Raw genomic sequence first — 16,525 nt, 5'->3', positions numbered from 1 at the left:
GGTGATTAACAAAGTAAGTCTTTTGTTTTAAAAGAGTCCTAACCAAGGTTTTAAAAATCAATTTCTTGCCTCTTACTAGCACAAGCAATCAATATTATAGGTGGGTTCCCCTTTTCTTCTGTTGAATGTCTTTTGCTTGTATTTTTCCATTTGAGAAATGCAGATATTTCAAAGACAATGCTATAGATGCTGCTTCCTGTTGCCTATTCACTTCATGCATTTAAAAACTCGCGCCAATTTTCAAGCTGCAACCAGACCTAATGACCTTCAGAAAAGGCAACTGGATGCAGTAATTTGCCTATCTTATGTTTGAAATATCTGCATATTTCTGAATTAAAGTAAAACCAGATTATAAGCACAATACATGGGTGCAGTAATAATGTTAATAAAGCTAATAAGAAACATTGGTTAGCGCTCCTTTAAAACTATTCTAAAAAATATTTAGCATCATTTATTACCTCATTGGTATCTTACAATATTATTTTCCCTCATTTTGAATCTCTACTCCCAATCTTTAATCCCCAACAATTAAAGTGCCAGTCTTGTGATTCATAAAGATTGTACTGTAACTTGTAACAAACCCACTGAGCTCCCCACTCTGGTAAAATATTACAGAAGACAATAAAACTCATCTGCATCCCACCATGCCCATTTATTCAACAAATCTGTACATTTAAATAAGTTAGACTTGTTTGTACTAAAAAAAATTCCTGAAATACTTGCATCACATAAAAATATACAAAACATTAAAAACAGCATAAACAAAGTTGCTTGTATAGGCCTTGGTTGTTTTTTTTTTTGTTTGTTTTTTATATTTGACAAGGGTTGCTTTCAAAAGTGTGTGTGTCTTATCTGTTTATCAGAGGAACAAGTATATTGTATCCTGCTGCTGAAAAAATGACATGTATGGAAAACAACCCTACAATATACTTAAAACTGAAACTAATGATCCATGATTTGTAAAATGCATCAGTTTGCCACAATCAACAAATTAATTGGTTGGTTAATATTTAATAAACTACAGAAATGTATTTATTGATCCCCCCCCCCCCCCACCCCATAATGCTTAGAACCTGAAATATATAACTTATGTACCCTCTCTCCCTTTGTAAAAAATGTGCTTTGTAAATTGTTTTATAGATCTATCTTCTTAAGAAAAGAGAGCGGAGCGGCACCTTCATCTTTAAAACTTATATTATCTTTCTTTTTAGTAGTTTCATATTTGTTTCTTTCTTTTAATATAGTTATTTTCAAACTGAACTTTCTTAATTGTACTTCAGTTACATTCATCCACCCCCTCCACGCCCATACTTCTAGTGTGTCCTTGACTACACGCTTAGCAACACCTCTATTTGTTTCTTTTTCTTTTTAAATTATACTCAATTTTGCCAACTTCCTCTGGACAATCTTTGATTCACATACAGTGCCTAAGTTTAGTGCCTTGCCAACAGAAAAGCATATCTATAATTTGGCTGCTCAAATTAAATGAACAATGTGTAAAAAAAAAAAAAATTATTTGATTACACTCAACTAAATGAAATTAACCTACTTTACAAGACACATTTTTTTGGATGAATTCTGGTTTACAATGAGGTGGCCTATATTATGAGCCTTTCTACTGTAAAAAGGACACAATACACTAAAACTTATAAAATCCCAGGCTTTACCACCCTTACTACAAACAGAACAAGCCCACAAGTAAATGAAAGCAACCCTTTTTTCATGTTTAACAATTCAGGAGATGGATGCTTCTGTTGTTAATCTTAAGAGCCGCCCAGCTTGTCCAGGATGCAGTTTATTTTGCAGGCCACCCACTGGTAGAGGGGGCAGTAGTACTCGTAGTGGAATTGCTCGAACTCTGGGGTTTGGCGGATCTCGTGGAGGAAGGAGACGTCTATGTCAGACTCCAGGAGCACAAGGAGGAGGGGCAGGGCGAACAGCAGTAGTCCAAGGCCCACCGCAAGGAGCCGAACGAAGCTGCGCACACAGGCGTTTACCTGTTTGTTGCCCACCAGCAGCTCGTAGCTGTGGCTCAGCACCCGCCTCACCTCCTTCATCTCCTCCTCCTCCGCCATTAGGAAGGCCCTCTCGTCGGCCTCCAGGTCCTCATAGGACTCCCTGTCATGCTCTGTCTCCTTCCCTGGTTTCAAAGGGCTGCTGAAGAGCAGGTCGATATCCTCGTCCTCCACTGGGGTGGGCAGAACGCTGGCACTGGGGCTGTACATCAGCTCAGAGATGGTCAGTGTCCCTCCCAACACCTCCTCCTCCTCTCCACCTGTCCTGTCCTCAGCGGCCACATCCACCATCTCATCCCCACCAGTCTCCTGAGATGTGCTTTCAGTCACCTCCTCTGGGTCCACATCTGACTGGGGCTGCTTTAATGGGGACAGGTGCACGATATCCTTCAATGCCTGCAGGCCTGAGGAGAGAAAAAAAGGTTTATTTTCAACTTCTGACTGTACAAAGGTTGAAGGGACTAACACCTAAATGAAGAAAGTGTGTGTGTGTGTGTGTGTGTGTAAAATGCCATTTATCATTTTACCCCTTTAAGATTCCTTTTCTTCAAAAACAGGTTCTTTCTTCAAAATGTAACTCCTGACACAAAATGCTTTCAAACTGTTTTGAAGGCAAAGGGTGGTCACACCAAATATGGATTTGATTTAGATTTTTCACTTTGCATTTAGTTAATTGATAAATATAATCTATTAACATGTCTATTTTTGAAAGCATTCTTACTTTACAGCATTTTTTCACACCTGCCTAAAACTTTTGCACAGTACTGTATATATATATATTTTTTTTTTTTCTTTTTGGGACAAACAGGTGTGGCTGTCTTGCTTGAGAAAAAACTAACATGAGAGCAATCAGACTCTTAGAAATAGGGGTGGCGCCATTGTGTGGTTGGCAGCAATGACAATGAGAAAGGTAATGTGTCTGGCAAATAATGTGCTGATCAGAGATACAAAAGACTGTTTCAAAAGGGCAATCAAAAGTGGGTGCGGTACCATTGAAGATATGTTAATCACTTCAGGACAAGCAATCACCACCTCCTCAAGACAATGACTGTGAGACCACCCTTGCAACTCTCCCAGGACTCACAAAATGCCACTTCACACAACCACCAATATACAGTCGGCCTCCATAACTGCAAAGAATAGTCTTTATAATAAGTTATACATTACATTCATTATATAGGGCTTCTGATACAAAAAAAGAAAAATGAAATCGCTGTTTATCCAATACACAGGAAAACACTGGAAAACACTCAATTCACATTCACTTCACCCCTTTCCCATTAAAAAAAAAAAATTCTAGTACAAAAAACTAAAACAAACTACTTTCCGCAGTTGGGCAATGTCCCTCCTTTCTGACTTGTATCTATCATTGATTCGTTCTGAATACTTTAACCCCCCCCCCAATTACTGCGTGGCATTAAATTCTACATTTCTATTGGAGACTCCACTTGTGAGATCTAAAATGAGGTCACAATTACAGTAGAAGGCTTGTTCACTGGATTTAAAGCTATATTACAGTTAGATAGTGAGAATTTAAAACAGAATTGCAAATTGTGGCAAAATGTAAAAAATGCCTAGACACACAAAAAACCCAGAAATGTGCCTGTGACCATAAGGATTTAGTTATGGAAGACAGCAAAGGAAAGAAGGTACAACTAAGTGTGCAAGTACTGTCAAGTTACTACTATTGTGAAAAAAAAAGTATTTTGGAAAGTAACCGAAAACAATTTCATACAATATATAAAAAAAGAAAGCATAAAACTCGAGTTTTACATAAAACTCGAAAATAGCTAAAAAAAAATAAGCACCGAAAATGAAAATAATAAAAAAACGAAAAACATACAACAGGCATGTGCCGGTACGTTTCAGAGTACATGTGAGGGTACATGCAGAAATCATGTTTTTTGGCTCAGAAGAGATTCTTGAGAACAGTGATTTTGGACATAGCAGTGTGGCATTATGCAGATGTTTGGGCGCATACGGATTATTATACAATGAACAAATACATTCGGAACAGCAAGGTGGGATAGTTTATGTTTTATCTTTCATGTAGTGCTGATGTACCCTTTAAGTCCTGGAATCAGCCTAGTTGCCCTTCACTGTACCTTCTCGAATGCAATATTGTATTTTGTGTAAAAAACTGCACACAGTATTCTAGGTGGGGTCTAACTAGGGCATTGTATAATCTTAGCATAACCTCTCTAGACTTGTACTCAACACTTTTTGCAATAAAGCCTAAACTGGGCCCATTGCCCTTTATTGGAACCCCTTTTGAAAGGACTGCGATGGACATAGTGGGTCCACTGAGCCCTTCTGACTGATATGCACATTTTAGTAGTAGTGGATTACATGACAAGATCCAGAGGCAGTGCCATTGATTTCCATTTGTGCATCAGCAATCACCAGAGAGTTAGTGCAGATAGTGTAGAGTAGGGATCCCCAAAGAGATTTTGACCGATCAAGGAACTAACATTATGTCAAATTGTCTAAATCAAATGTATAAATTGTTAAAAATCCATTCTATTAGGGCCTCCATTTATCATCCGCAAACGGACGGATTAGTCGAACGGTTTAATCAGACTTTAAAACAGATGCTGAGGAAATTTGTCAATCAAGAGCAGAAACATTGAGCCAAACTTCTTCCCTACCTCCTTTTTGCAGTGAGAGAGGTGCCACAGAGCTCAACAGGGTCATCTCCCTTTGAGTTGCTGTATGGGAGACAACCCAAGGTATCCTCGATCTTGTAAGAGAGGGGTAAGAGATTTCGGATCAGCTCCACTGATCCGAAATCTTGATCCGATCCTGGAGCTGCGCAGCAGTAACTAGGGAAACTGACCAATGAGAAACGAATATGTGTGGCGCAGAGATTGAAGATTCTGAATGTCAGAAAATGAAGTGCACTTAATTTAAACATAAATCAGAAGCAACTACTGTACATGTATAATTTAAAACTTCAGCAATTCTACAAAAACAGGTCGAGTACATTAATACTGGTGTCTGGTTTTGTTTTGTTTTTTAACTTCTAAAAATGTTTTAATAAATGTTACCGTAATCACGGCCGTGTTTATTTTCTGATGGACACACGGATATTTTACAGCTGTATAGCCACCATACACACAAGCATCTACGTGCAGCGTCGGTTCAGGGCAAATTATCAACACATTTTGAGCAAATATAATCAAGTGCTGACATGACAGACAGCTGCAAATGTCGCGGACAGGGGGAGATTAAGGCTGTGAAAAGGTAAGCTTAAGTTACTGAGAAAAAAGGAATGGGGGGGGATGATATGCATTAAAAAAACTACAACGTTAAATCTAATTAAATCAATGATTTAATTGTAATCAATAATATGAGAACGCCAGTATGACTTTGTCAGCACAGAAAACGTAGAAATATCATTTATGAAACCTCAGTCAGTCAGGTATATTTTTTTCTGTAGCTATACGGCGAAAACAGAAATGTCAGATATAGCTAAACACAAACTAACATTGTACAAAGTTTTTATATTTTTTTTCTAATTTATATTTTCTTAATACAGTACTGTTACAGATTCTTTTAAATGCATTGTTGCTTAATGTTTTCTAAAGCGTTAAATGATCTCCGTTTCACTCTGAAGGAAATATTTTTGGATATCCCTGCAAGCAGGTTTTAAAGTTTATTAAGTTATCGTTACAATTATCCAAATTCAGTATAGTGCTTATTTAAATATTATTTTAGCAATTTTAAAAAGGTTTCAGTTATGTATCTTGATGATGCATGGTCCATTTTAAAAACATTTGATCAAGCTCTGATCCGATTCTGATCTTGGTCTAAATTAACAAACATGGTTGATCCGATAGTTGGGCCGCATTCTTACTTCTTCCTCGCCGAAAACCTCAAGAGGTTTAAAAACCCGACCTATACGTGTCTGACGGTTTCGAATAAAATGAATTATGTTCAGTTCCTCAATTTTTCAAAAGTGGGATCAAATTCTGATCATGCTCAAAAGCAAGATCATGTTTGATCTCAGATTTGAGCTCAGATTGAGCACTGATCCGTTTAGTACAACACAACTAGGATCAAGATCAACATCTTAGCCCGGATCCGGGATTGGATCCCTTTAGTACAACCAGCCCCAGGAGCAACAGTACAACAAAAAAGCAAGAATTGCTGTGGCTCGGGCAATTAGTAAAGTAAATTTGACAACCCGATAACCGAAATGAACTCCAAATTGATATCAATTTGTTAAAACCCTGGAAAGAAAGGAAGGCCCTGTTTATAGCTACTGATGACCCAGAAGAGGATTTTGGCCCCGGTGTCAATCCACTTAAGGTAATTAACATTCGAATGGGGGAACAGTTACTTCCTGGTCAGAAACAGGAGCTGCAAGAGTCGATGAAAGGGTTTGGTGATGTTTGTTCTGATGTACCCGGTGGAACTAATATTATCGAACATGCTGTTGTCACTCCACCAGGGGTCAGGGTCAGGGAGAGACCGTACCGGATCCTGGAAAGTCGTTGGGATGCAGTCTGCAAGGAGGTGGGGGGAATACTCAATCTGGGACTCAATCGCGGTGTAGTGACGGCTTTCTGCATGAGGTATTAATTATGTTATTAATTATAAGTTTTACATTATGTGTGTGTTTTTCTTTTATAGTTCAGTTGTTTTTAATCATTATGTTTAAATTGAGTGTGTAAGTGTTTTGTTTATTGTTTTAATATGCAGTATTGTGTAAGTTTTGAGTTCTTTCATTTCCAATCAGCAAAACCAGCTACATCAGTTTGGCATAGCCTAACACGACTGGAAGTCACAGATAAGTGTCTGAGCTAAACACCAAAAGGCAGGATATTAGCAGAGATAGTGTGAGATGGGGGGAAGGGAACTGAAAGACAAGAGGGATGCACCCTGCTAGGTACAGTGTGGTATTCAACCCGCCTTTTCCCCCGCAGCAGGAATGTGCAATGATAGAGTGGTAACCACTATCATTGGACAGAAGTAAGACAAATGGGAGTGGAGTCAACAAGTGTTTACAAAGGTATAAATGCCTAACATTGTAAAGTTTCGTCAGTCTTTTCATCTCTTTCGAATTGACTCCATGGATGGATATCCGTGCTTTCTAATACAAACATATGCACTGAGCTGTACCGAGGCCTTGTCCAAAGTCAGTTTAAATCTTGTGCTTATATGATTGTATTGGAGGTATACTTTTCTTGCACATAAGTGTTTTTGAATCAAAAACCATTTGTCAGCTTAATTTCTTCACTACAGCAGCAAGTGGTGCAGTCCTATAGTGATGGTTCCTAAGAAGGACAGCAACACTCGTTTCTGTGTGGATTTTCGTAAGGTGAATGCTATCTCCAAGTTCCTGTGCACCGAGTGGACGAACTGCTCAAAAGACTGGGGAAGGCTCGGTTTATCTCGACTTTGGATCTGACAATGGGATACTGGCAGATTCCACTAGCTCACAGCTTGCAAGAGAAAACTGCTTTCTCTACCTCAGGTGGGCTGTTCCATTTCCAGACCATGCCGTTCAGACTGCATGGAGCCCTAGCGACCTTTCAGAGACTGATGGACCAGGTCCTATACCCCCATTGGAAATATGGAGCCACATATATTGATGATGTGGTGGTTTTTTAGCTCTATCTGGAAAGAGCATCTTGCTAGACTTTTGGCCGTTCTACAGTCTCTGCGTGAAATGAGGCTAGCAGCTAATCTGGGTAAGTGCGCATTTGGCAAGAAAGTGACTCAATATCTTGACTACATCATGGGTAATGGTCGGGTACAGTTGGTAACCTCTAAGGTCCAGGTTTTAGTGGAGGTGGTTATCCCGAAAACCAAGTCACAGTTGAGTTCACTACTGGTGTTAGCAACTATTACCAACGTTTTATCCCCGAGTATTCCACCATAACACCCTGGTCGATCTCACCAAGAAAAATGCAACAAATTTAGTTAAGTGGACAGGTGAGTGTCAGGGGGCCTTTGATATGATAAAGAGGAAACTGTACTAAGCCCCTGCTTCCGACATTGGTCTGGGGGCTGTCCTGTCCCAAGAAGTAGATGGAGTAGAACATCCTATGTTGTATATGAGTAAGAAAATGGCTCCCAGGGAGATAAACTACTCTGTCATTAAGAAAGAGTGTTTGGACATTAAATAGGACGCAGCCCGAGCGTCCAGTGCCCAGAATGGGGGAGCCCGAGCGTCCAGCGCCCAGAAGGGGGGAGCCCGAGCATTCAGCGCCCAGAAAGGGGGAGCCCGAGTGTCAGTGTTTGTGCATAATTAAACTAAGTCCAAGCCTTTGTACTGTAGGGTAAGTGTCTGTATATGTCATTTGCAATCCTAACTGGTTTGTTTGGACATCAGTGCAGCAACCATGCCAAATACCAAATACTGTGTGAGTATTGTATTTCTATTTGAGGCCGATGTTAAATAATCCTGTCAGGGCCATGTAGCTGTAGCCTTTACCATATCTGCTAAGTGAGTAAATAAACTGCTGTCACTCCAACACCTTTCATAAACACTTCATTTACTTGTTGTGGTTTGACGGGTGAGACAGTGGTTTGCCTGACCAAGCAGGTGTCATTTAGCCTTCCTCTCACTATGGTGACACTGCATCTCCTACACAGTTTCATAATGTAATTATCAGTGGACCTCTCATTCAGATCAAGTTACACATGTTTGCACATAACAAAACTGATTCCATTTCAATAAAGGCATAACAAATTCAGAATGTCCTAAACCAGGGGGTTTCAACCGGGGGTACTTGTACCCCTGGGGATACTTCTAAAGGTCATAGTGGGTACACAAGACGACTCAGAAATGAACAAATAAAAATGAAAGTAAAGGATGGTGTTGAATTATTTTTACTTTTTTTTTTTAACGGTTTTATATATTATCACTAAACCACTGTGCATAAACATTATATGTTTGTTTAGCAGCTCAAAGATTAGTATAGTTTCAAAATTATCATCCTACGCATGCATGACTTTGATTGAGCTGATTTCCTCTGATATTGGGGTGGATGAAGGAGACGTCTGATGATTCTGCCTATAGAGAGCACTCTATAGGCTGCTTTACAGGTAACTCTGGTAAACATAAATACTTTGTTTTTATTTTATTTATTAGGCGCAGCTGCATTTTAGTAACAGTAATAGCAGCTGGTTGAATTTGTTTTCGGTGTTTGATAGACTACATCCAGATTATCTTGTGTATCGTTTCTCGAGAAACAAAGGAAAAAAAAACAAAAGGAGTCTACAGAAAGTGCAAAGCGGCAGAATGTTATACAGAGTCCTTTAGGATCATTTTTATGTTGGCTTTAATAAAAAGTGTATCATTGTTATTATAGTTTTATCTTGAGGTTAATGTTTTTTATATTAGAAACATTTTCAATGGCAAGAGATGGGAAGTAAATGGTAACATAATAAACATTTACAGTGCAGACTATTTTGGATTATGTAACGTTGCCGAATAGAAATTGAATACATGTGTTTCCGAAGCGATTCCCAAATACTTCTGTGCATCCAAAGACCTGTAATTAAAAGTTTTAAGATTTTGATCTATTGTTTTGTATTCTGTCCTAAACTACCAGTTTGTCAGTCCCAAACTGTTATGACATAAATTATATATAGGGCTTCTGCCATATATATAAAAAATGAAATCAGTTATATCCAATAAACACCGGAAAACACTGGAAATGGTTACTCAAATCACGTTGACTAAAAAAATGAATAAATAAATAACCTGCTAAAAAAAATGTACAGTGCAGTTGGACAATGTCCCTCCTTCCTGATTTGTATCTCGCATCGATTTGTTCTGAATACTTAAACCCACCCCAACTACTGAGTGGCAGCAAATTCCTACATTTCTATTGGAGGATTGTAACACGCTTGCAAGATTTAAAACGACATTACAAGAAAATGGAGGATTGTTCTTGCTTGTGAGATTTAAAGCTACATTCCAGTTCTATAAGGAGTATTTACACGCTCGTTGAAAGGTTGAAAACCACCATCTTAAAGTTATATATATTTTTTGTTAAAGGTGTCCAGAGGCTGAGGGAATTTACTAAATTTACTGAAAACGTCCAAGTCAAACTGCTGGCTGTATATCCCTACAGCTGAAACAACTATTATTTAGTTACTTTACTTTTTTTCTTTTCATCAGATTATCTGTGTCATTACCCAAAAATATTCACAACACATTGCAAATCAATTTCAACAGTCTACTTAATAATAAACAAATCCCATTTCAAATCTAGAATAAATACATTCCAGGAATAGCATTATCCTATAGTAGTCAGAACAGTGAAAACACTTCTTTAATTTACAGTACCTGGATTAATCTATTCTACATCAGGTTATTATATTTAAGAAATGTATGGCAAAAATTTGTACAAGAAGTCTTTGTCAATGCTTTGCTTGTCGTCTTGTTTAAAAATTTGTCAAGTTTCACTATTGAGTTCCTTTCTTGGTATGACTGTTAAGATGAGTGTTTAAAGTTGCAAAAAGCATTGTATTTTCTAAACTAGAGATGGACTAAATATAAAGTTATGGTTATACCCATTTTACGGTATTAACAATAAAGGTATTTATTATTTACACAATTCATAGATCCATTTAGTATTTTCATTGGTCTATATTGCGGCTATTAAATATATTCAATATCCCAGCCTTGTTATTGTAAATTAGCATTAAATTGAATGTTGGTATATTATATACATTTTTCATACTTTATTTTAAAGGGAACTACTTTAGTTTATTAACTATTAACTAGTTTACTAAACATCAACTTTCAGCACTCGAGAAAGAGTTTCAGTTTAGAAAATAAAATTCTCTACCAGTTCCAGAAAGCTTTGTTTCATGTCCCAGCAGTCGAACACAGACATCTCTAGTGGTATAGTTTGCCAACCGCAAGTGGATGCTTCGTCTGGAGATTATTTTTACCTGACATTTCACCATATCGACTTTCACTCTTTGAGTTCCTTACAACCCAACACAAGTGCCGTTCATGCTGCCAGTGACCTTTATTCAGGACTGTTCTGTTACACAGAAGGACAAGCTAGAATCCCCCGGAAAGGGGGGCATTAGGGAGTGGATAAGTCCAAATGCAAGATGTTATTTATACATCACATGATCAATGCAGGCTGCAGATTAGAAAACAGAAGGCATGTTCTTGCTATTATAGTTGGTTTCTTCAATGATGGCAAGGCGTTCAGGTCCTGATGCAGCAAAGCATCCCCAAACCATGACACTACCACCACCATGCTTGACCGTTGGTATGAGGTTCTTACTGTGGAATGCAGTGTTTGGTTTTCACCAGATATAACCGGGCCTATGTCGGCCAAAAAGTTCCACTTTTGACTCATCTGTCCATAGAACATTGTTCCAGAACTCTTGAGGATCATCCAGGTGCTTTTTGGCAAACTTGAGATAAGCATTCATGTTCTTCTTAGTGAGCAATGGTTTTCGTCTTGCTACTCTGCCATGAATCCCATTTTTGCCCAGTGTCTTTCTGATGATGGAGTCATGAAAACTGACCTTAGCCAAGGCGAGAGAGGCCTGCAGATCCCTGGATGTTGTTCTAGGGTTCTTTGTGACTTCCTGGACGATTACGCCTTGCTCTTGGCGTAAAATTAAACTTTAGTACTGTAGTTTGTAATAGATGTTCTCTTCATTGCATCACAAGGATGACTGACTGAATCGTACAATTGTGCAGGAATCAGGAGATGTGTGTGACTTGGCTCTGCAAACATTTAAAATACGGAGACTCCGATTCGTGTACCATCAGTAGTGGCACGTAGGGAATCTGGTTCCTAATGCCTATTAATGGCATGGTGTAGAAAGCCTATTTTGATTTCCACATGGAAAAAAGATCGCTTCATCGCTTCGTACCAATCCTGCATTTTTGCAGAACACTATCTCGGCATTCCATGTCAACCAGTCTGGATTTGTAGGCTTCTTCAACCTCCTTCCAGACTGACAGGGAGCTGCAGCTCCATACGCTCTACCCAGTGCGGGCCTTGGTGTGCTATGTTGACAGGATAAAAGGTTGGAGGCAGTCTACACGATGTGTTGTCTGTTCCATGATCAAGCCCTGTCTAGGCAGAGGCTGTCCAAATGGATCACAGACAAAGTCAAGACTGCCTATGAGCTGGCCATCTTGCCCCCGCCAGAAAAGCTCACTGCTCATTCCTTACAGGGGTATGGCAATTTTGTGGGTTTTATTCCAGGGTGCATCTGCAATGCAGTAGTGTGGGCTACTACCCACACCTTACTAGGTTCAATCGACTGAATGTCATGGATCCTTTTTTTCCCTCAATTGTTTAGCCCTAGCTACTTGTACTGGGGTTCCTCATGGTAATGCACAAGGTGGCCATTGGCTTAGCCTTGTAGCATTCCAGTTGGTCTGCAATATTGCCTTGAGACAGCTTTGGTATTCATATCAATGAGGTAATAGTTACATTTCATACATGATAGGGAACGTTAGGTTATTATCATAACCCTGGTTCCCTGAAATAGAAATGTAACCATTAACCTTCAAGGTTGCTGCGTTCATTATTGCAGCAAGTATTGAAGGAAAAAGGATGATATCCGTGTCAGCAGTGTTTTTCTCCCCTTGTGGGCAGGCGTGACTGCGTCACTGGCACTGTGTGCAGCTTTGGAATATCTATTCAGGTTAGACGGTATCAAAGGATTAATACCCATGAGATAATGGTTACATTTCTATTTCAGGGAACCAGGGTTATGATAATAACCTAATGTTCCATGTTTTATTCAAGCAGGCGATTTTTCTTAGCATTCTGTTTGTTTTTGCTCAGGAGAACAAGGCTTGATATTATTTTCGGAGGAAACATGAAATGCAACAAACAAAATTACAGGAAAGGCAAACAAATGTCAGCGTAAACCCCAGAAGAGAAGCTCTAGTAAAGGCAGAAGCGACTTTGTACACACCAGTACACAGCACTGACGTGCGTTAAATCAATTTAACAGAGCAGCTTTGCTCCTGCTTTATCCTATTCTTGTTAGTTTTGTCAACTATGTCCCTGAAACTGACAAGATGAGATAAATGAAATTTCGAGTATAAAGATAGAGGCATAAACAACGATCTACAAAAGCCTGACATTTGAACCAGCTAAATAAAACGCAAGATTGTGGCCCTATATATTTTAATTCTTAAGAAAACCGAACTGGGGTTCTACATTAAATGAATTACCCAGTACAATGACCTCAGTACATATACTGAAGGACTGTCTCTCTCAACAAATCTCTGTCCAATCTTTTAAATCTGAATGAACAGGCCACTGAACATTTGTAACTGCTAATAACTGTTCAATGTGCCCTTTCCACTTCAATTCAGAAAATAATCTCGTCTGGGTACACTGACTGTAACAGCAGGTGAATTATTTGTTCAGGTATTTACAAGAAATAAAAAGAGCAGAATGCTCTAAAATAGAATACCGAATGACAAATGTGTCAGTTTTAAAAATGATTACTAAAAGGGAAACAGTTTAAATAAAAAAAAAAACGAATTGTCATCATCTGTTGATCATATGCTACTGTGGTTTATTCCTGACTTTTCCCTTGTATAACGGTACAAGCAGTTTTTAATCTTTTCTGTGTATACATTGGCTTTCAGGATAGTACTAAATGCTTTTATTTAAAAATACAAAAATTATTTTTTAATATTCACTGACATACGTTTTCAAGCATGCTTTTAACTTTTTCCCCCTAACCAACAGTTTGTGCCATCAACAGGCAGCAAGCATTTCAAGTGACCTTTCAGCTGTTGTTTATAAAGGAGAAACAGATCACGCCTGCACATCGGGTGCTCTCTACTTTCTCAAAGTTAAACACCACAATGTCCCATACAACCAAATAGAGGCAGAAACAAGGCTGTTAATGAACCTTTGATTAGTTAAAGCCAGGCCGGTGACTGTGGGATCTCTCTGAGTTTCCATGATGTCAGCTGATACACAAGCTGATCATAAGCGCAGTTTCCCCTTGGTATTTCTTATATAAATTTAAAACCCTCTTATTGGTTTTGTACATACACTGGTCCACAGGGAAAAAGACTGGCAGAAACATCAGCTGCTCGCTTTTTACAAGGAATGACAGATCTGAGCTCCAGGCACCTGTTATAGGCATGTAATGGCTGCAGCCCACTGTGTCTGACTTCTAAATCGGACAAGAGTTTTCTTGAATAAATGTTAGTAGGCAGCTTTTAGCCTAATTTCATTCTACTGTCAAACTAGCCCTGTTATGCGAGCCAATCACAGTTGTTGTTACAGGCTTTATATTTGTTTCATTGAATGCATCACGGAAATAAAAACAAAAAAAACTTGTTAAATCACAGGTACTTTGATCAGCTAAAGATTTCCTTGATCAGCTAAGGAATTTAAAATACATGGTTTGAGGGTTGCAACAGGTAGCTACCATTTTGTGTTTGCATTTCCTTTTTGCGTTCACTTCATGGTTAAGTGTTTCACATTACACTTGTACAGTACTTCTAACATGGAAATACAATTATAAAAGAGACTGAATGAAAACAATAAGCTATTATTACAATGTAATTACATGGTTATGTATGTCTTAATTAGGCAGTGAATGGTACAGCAATTTATCCAACTCTTTGTTGTTTTATTTTATTAAAAAGTATTACCATATCTCTATATAATCTTGTGAAGATTTGAGACCAAATTGCTAGTTCCTGAATAAACCAGTATTTTATTTACAATTTCAAACTGTGTAGATTTTAACTTTCAAACACTGCTATATAAACAGAAATCTCAATTTATTTCACTCATGAGGATAATATCTCCCTTAATAAATAAGATATTGAAATTATAGGGGGCACTGTTTTCATTTTCTCCATAACTTTAAAACCCTTAACCGCAGGATGAGCCCATCAAGTCCAAAATGATTTTGACAAACATTTCAAAAAATTTTCAATGTGCTATCTCCCCAACACACTGGTTAGTCACACCAGTAAAATGGGGTATTCCAATATGAAGGAAAAAAAAAAACTTGAAAAACGATATCTAAGATATTTGTAATAGTAGGAAGTGTTTCCAAGAATAACTTCAGAACCCCCCAAGCTTCTTGTATATGGAAACCTCAAAATGTTATGACACTGTATTCCTGTACACTAAAATGACAACACATGAATGGACTCATACACATAGTCAATACATAGTAAGTAGAAGGGGCTATAGTAAAAAGAAAACAAAAGCTGTCAAGACATCCTTGTTAATTGGTTTGAACACCATCTGTTTGGAATCTCAGTCCCATATCAACTATCCTGCTACAGCAGTAACTAGATACTAATGGGTTCATCACAACCACAAGAAGGATCCTTCTTACCATTTTCAAAGGCAATCTCTTCAGATTCGCTGGGAGAGGGAAGTGCTGGTAACAGAGGCTCCACGTTCATGATCAGCTGCTTGTTTAGAGAGTTAAAACTTCTGCTGTAGCCAATGGTGGACCTGGAAATGTAATGTAAAAAAGTAAAAAAGGTTATCAGTCCTTATTGGGATCTATTCCTTTCAGTGGCAGAGCTAAATACAGACACTGTTTGGAACACATGTGCTCTGTGGAAATAAAACAGTGTAATGCATGTGAGGCTCTTTGTTGTATTTCAGTCTGTAAAATTGTGTAAACCACCAGGGAATTGTAATGATTTACACAATTGAACCACCACTGTTTAGATCAATTGAATACCTCCTATTATCCTTATAATGGTCTACTGGCAGGTCTAAATTCTGCCATCCTAAACCTCCTTGATATATCACTGACCCTTTTAACCCTATTTTAATTGTATTTAGTGATGTTAATAAGGGGCAATAAATGACCCCGTCTGATTAAATCAGACTCGTTGTATTAGCTGAAGAGATCCAATCCCAAGACACTTTCCAATGCAGCATGCTGTCATTACCTGTGCACCTCTGGGGGATCTCTCTGGATTTTAGAGCTGGCTTCAATTACCTCTTTTGCAACTCTTCCGCTATAATAACAAGCAAAGGACAGGAGTATTTAGATTTCTAAGGAATCAGCTTTATGCAACTATTCCATGTTATTTGATCAACTAGTTTTAACTTTGAAAGTTATTTTTTTTTTAGATTATTTTGGAATGAAGGCATCTTTGTGAACATTTTTTTTTCATAAAGAACCGTATTGGCTGCCATCTTGCTTAATGGCCTGTTTGGTTTTGCCATTTTTGTTGTTGTTGTTACTTGAAACCATTCTGATTGGTTACAAACATTATAACAAACAGATGGGGAAAAAAATATGGAAAATAAAATTTTCTATATGTATTTTAATATTAGTGGTGGGAAACGGTATGAAAATTGTATATCGATATTGTGCATGTATTTCGATATTGATATTGATAATATCGAAGTCTTCTAAAACAAAGAAGTCGTCCAAAACAACTGGAACCAGGTACCAAAATAAAAATCAAGTAAATCAAGTATTTCTAGTACTTTTTAAGTACTATAAATAATAATAATAATAATAATAATAATAATAATAATAATAATAAT

The 16,525-nt window shown here is 38.0% G+C and overlaps 1 protein-coding gene across 2 annotated transcripts in view; it reads right to left on the bottom strand.

The window, feature by feature from the left end:
- Positions 1–628: 628 nt before the first annotated feature.
- Positions 629–16,525, bottom strand: part of LOC117408423 (FERM domain-containing protein 3-like) — a 130,750-nt gene continuing 114,853 nt past the window's right edge. For both annotated transcript variants that reach the window (XM_034013398.3, XM_034013399.3), the window contains 3 exons: positions 15,919–15,987; positions 15,348–15,469; positions 629–2,419 (listed from right to left, as the gene is read on the bottom strand). In XM_034013398.3, coding sequence (XP_033869289.3) covers positions 1,764–2,419; positions 15,348–15,469; positions 15,919–15,987 — 847 coding nt within the window. In that variant the 3' untranslated portion in view covers positions 629–1,763. The remainder of the gene's footprint in view (positions 2,420–15,347; positions 15,470–15,918; positions 15,988–16,525) is intronic.

The sequence above is a fragment of the Acipenser ruthenus genome, chromosome 2 (genome assembly GCF_902713425.1).
Source record: "Acipenser ruthenus chromosome 2, fAciRut3.2 maternal haplotype, whole genome shotgun sequence".
Taxonomy (NCBI): domain Eukaryota; kingdom Metazoa; phylum Chordata; class Actinopteri; order Acipenseriformes; family Acipenseridae; genus Acipenser; species Acipenser ruthenus.
The sequence above is the reverse complement of the archived record's forward strand: the minus strand, read 5'-3'. Positions and strand labels throughout refer to the sequence as shown.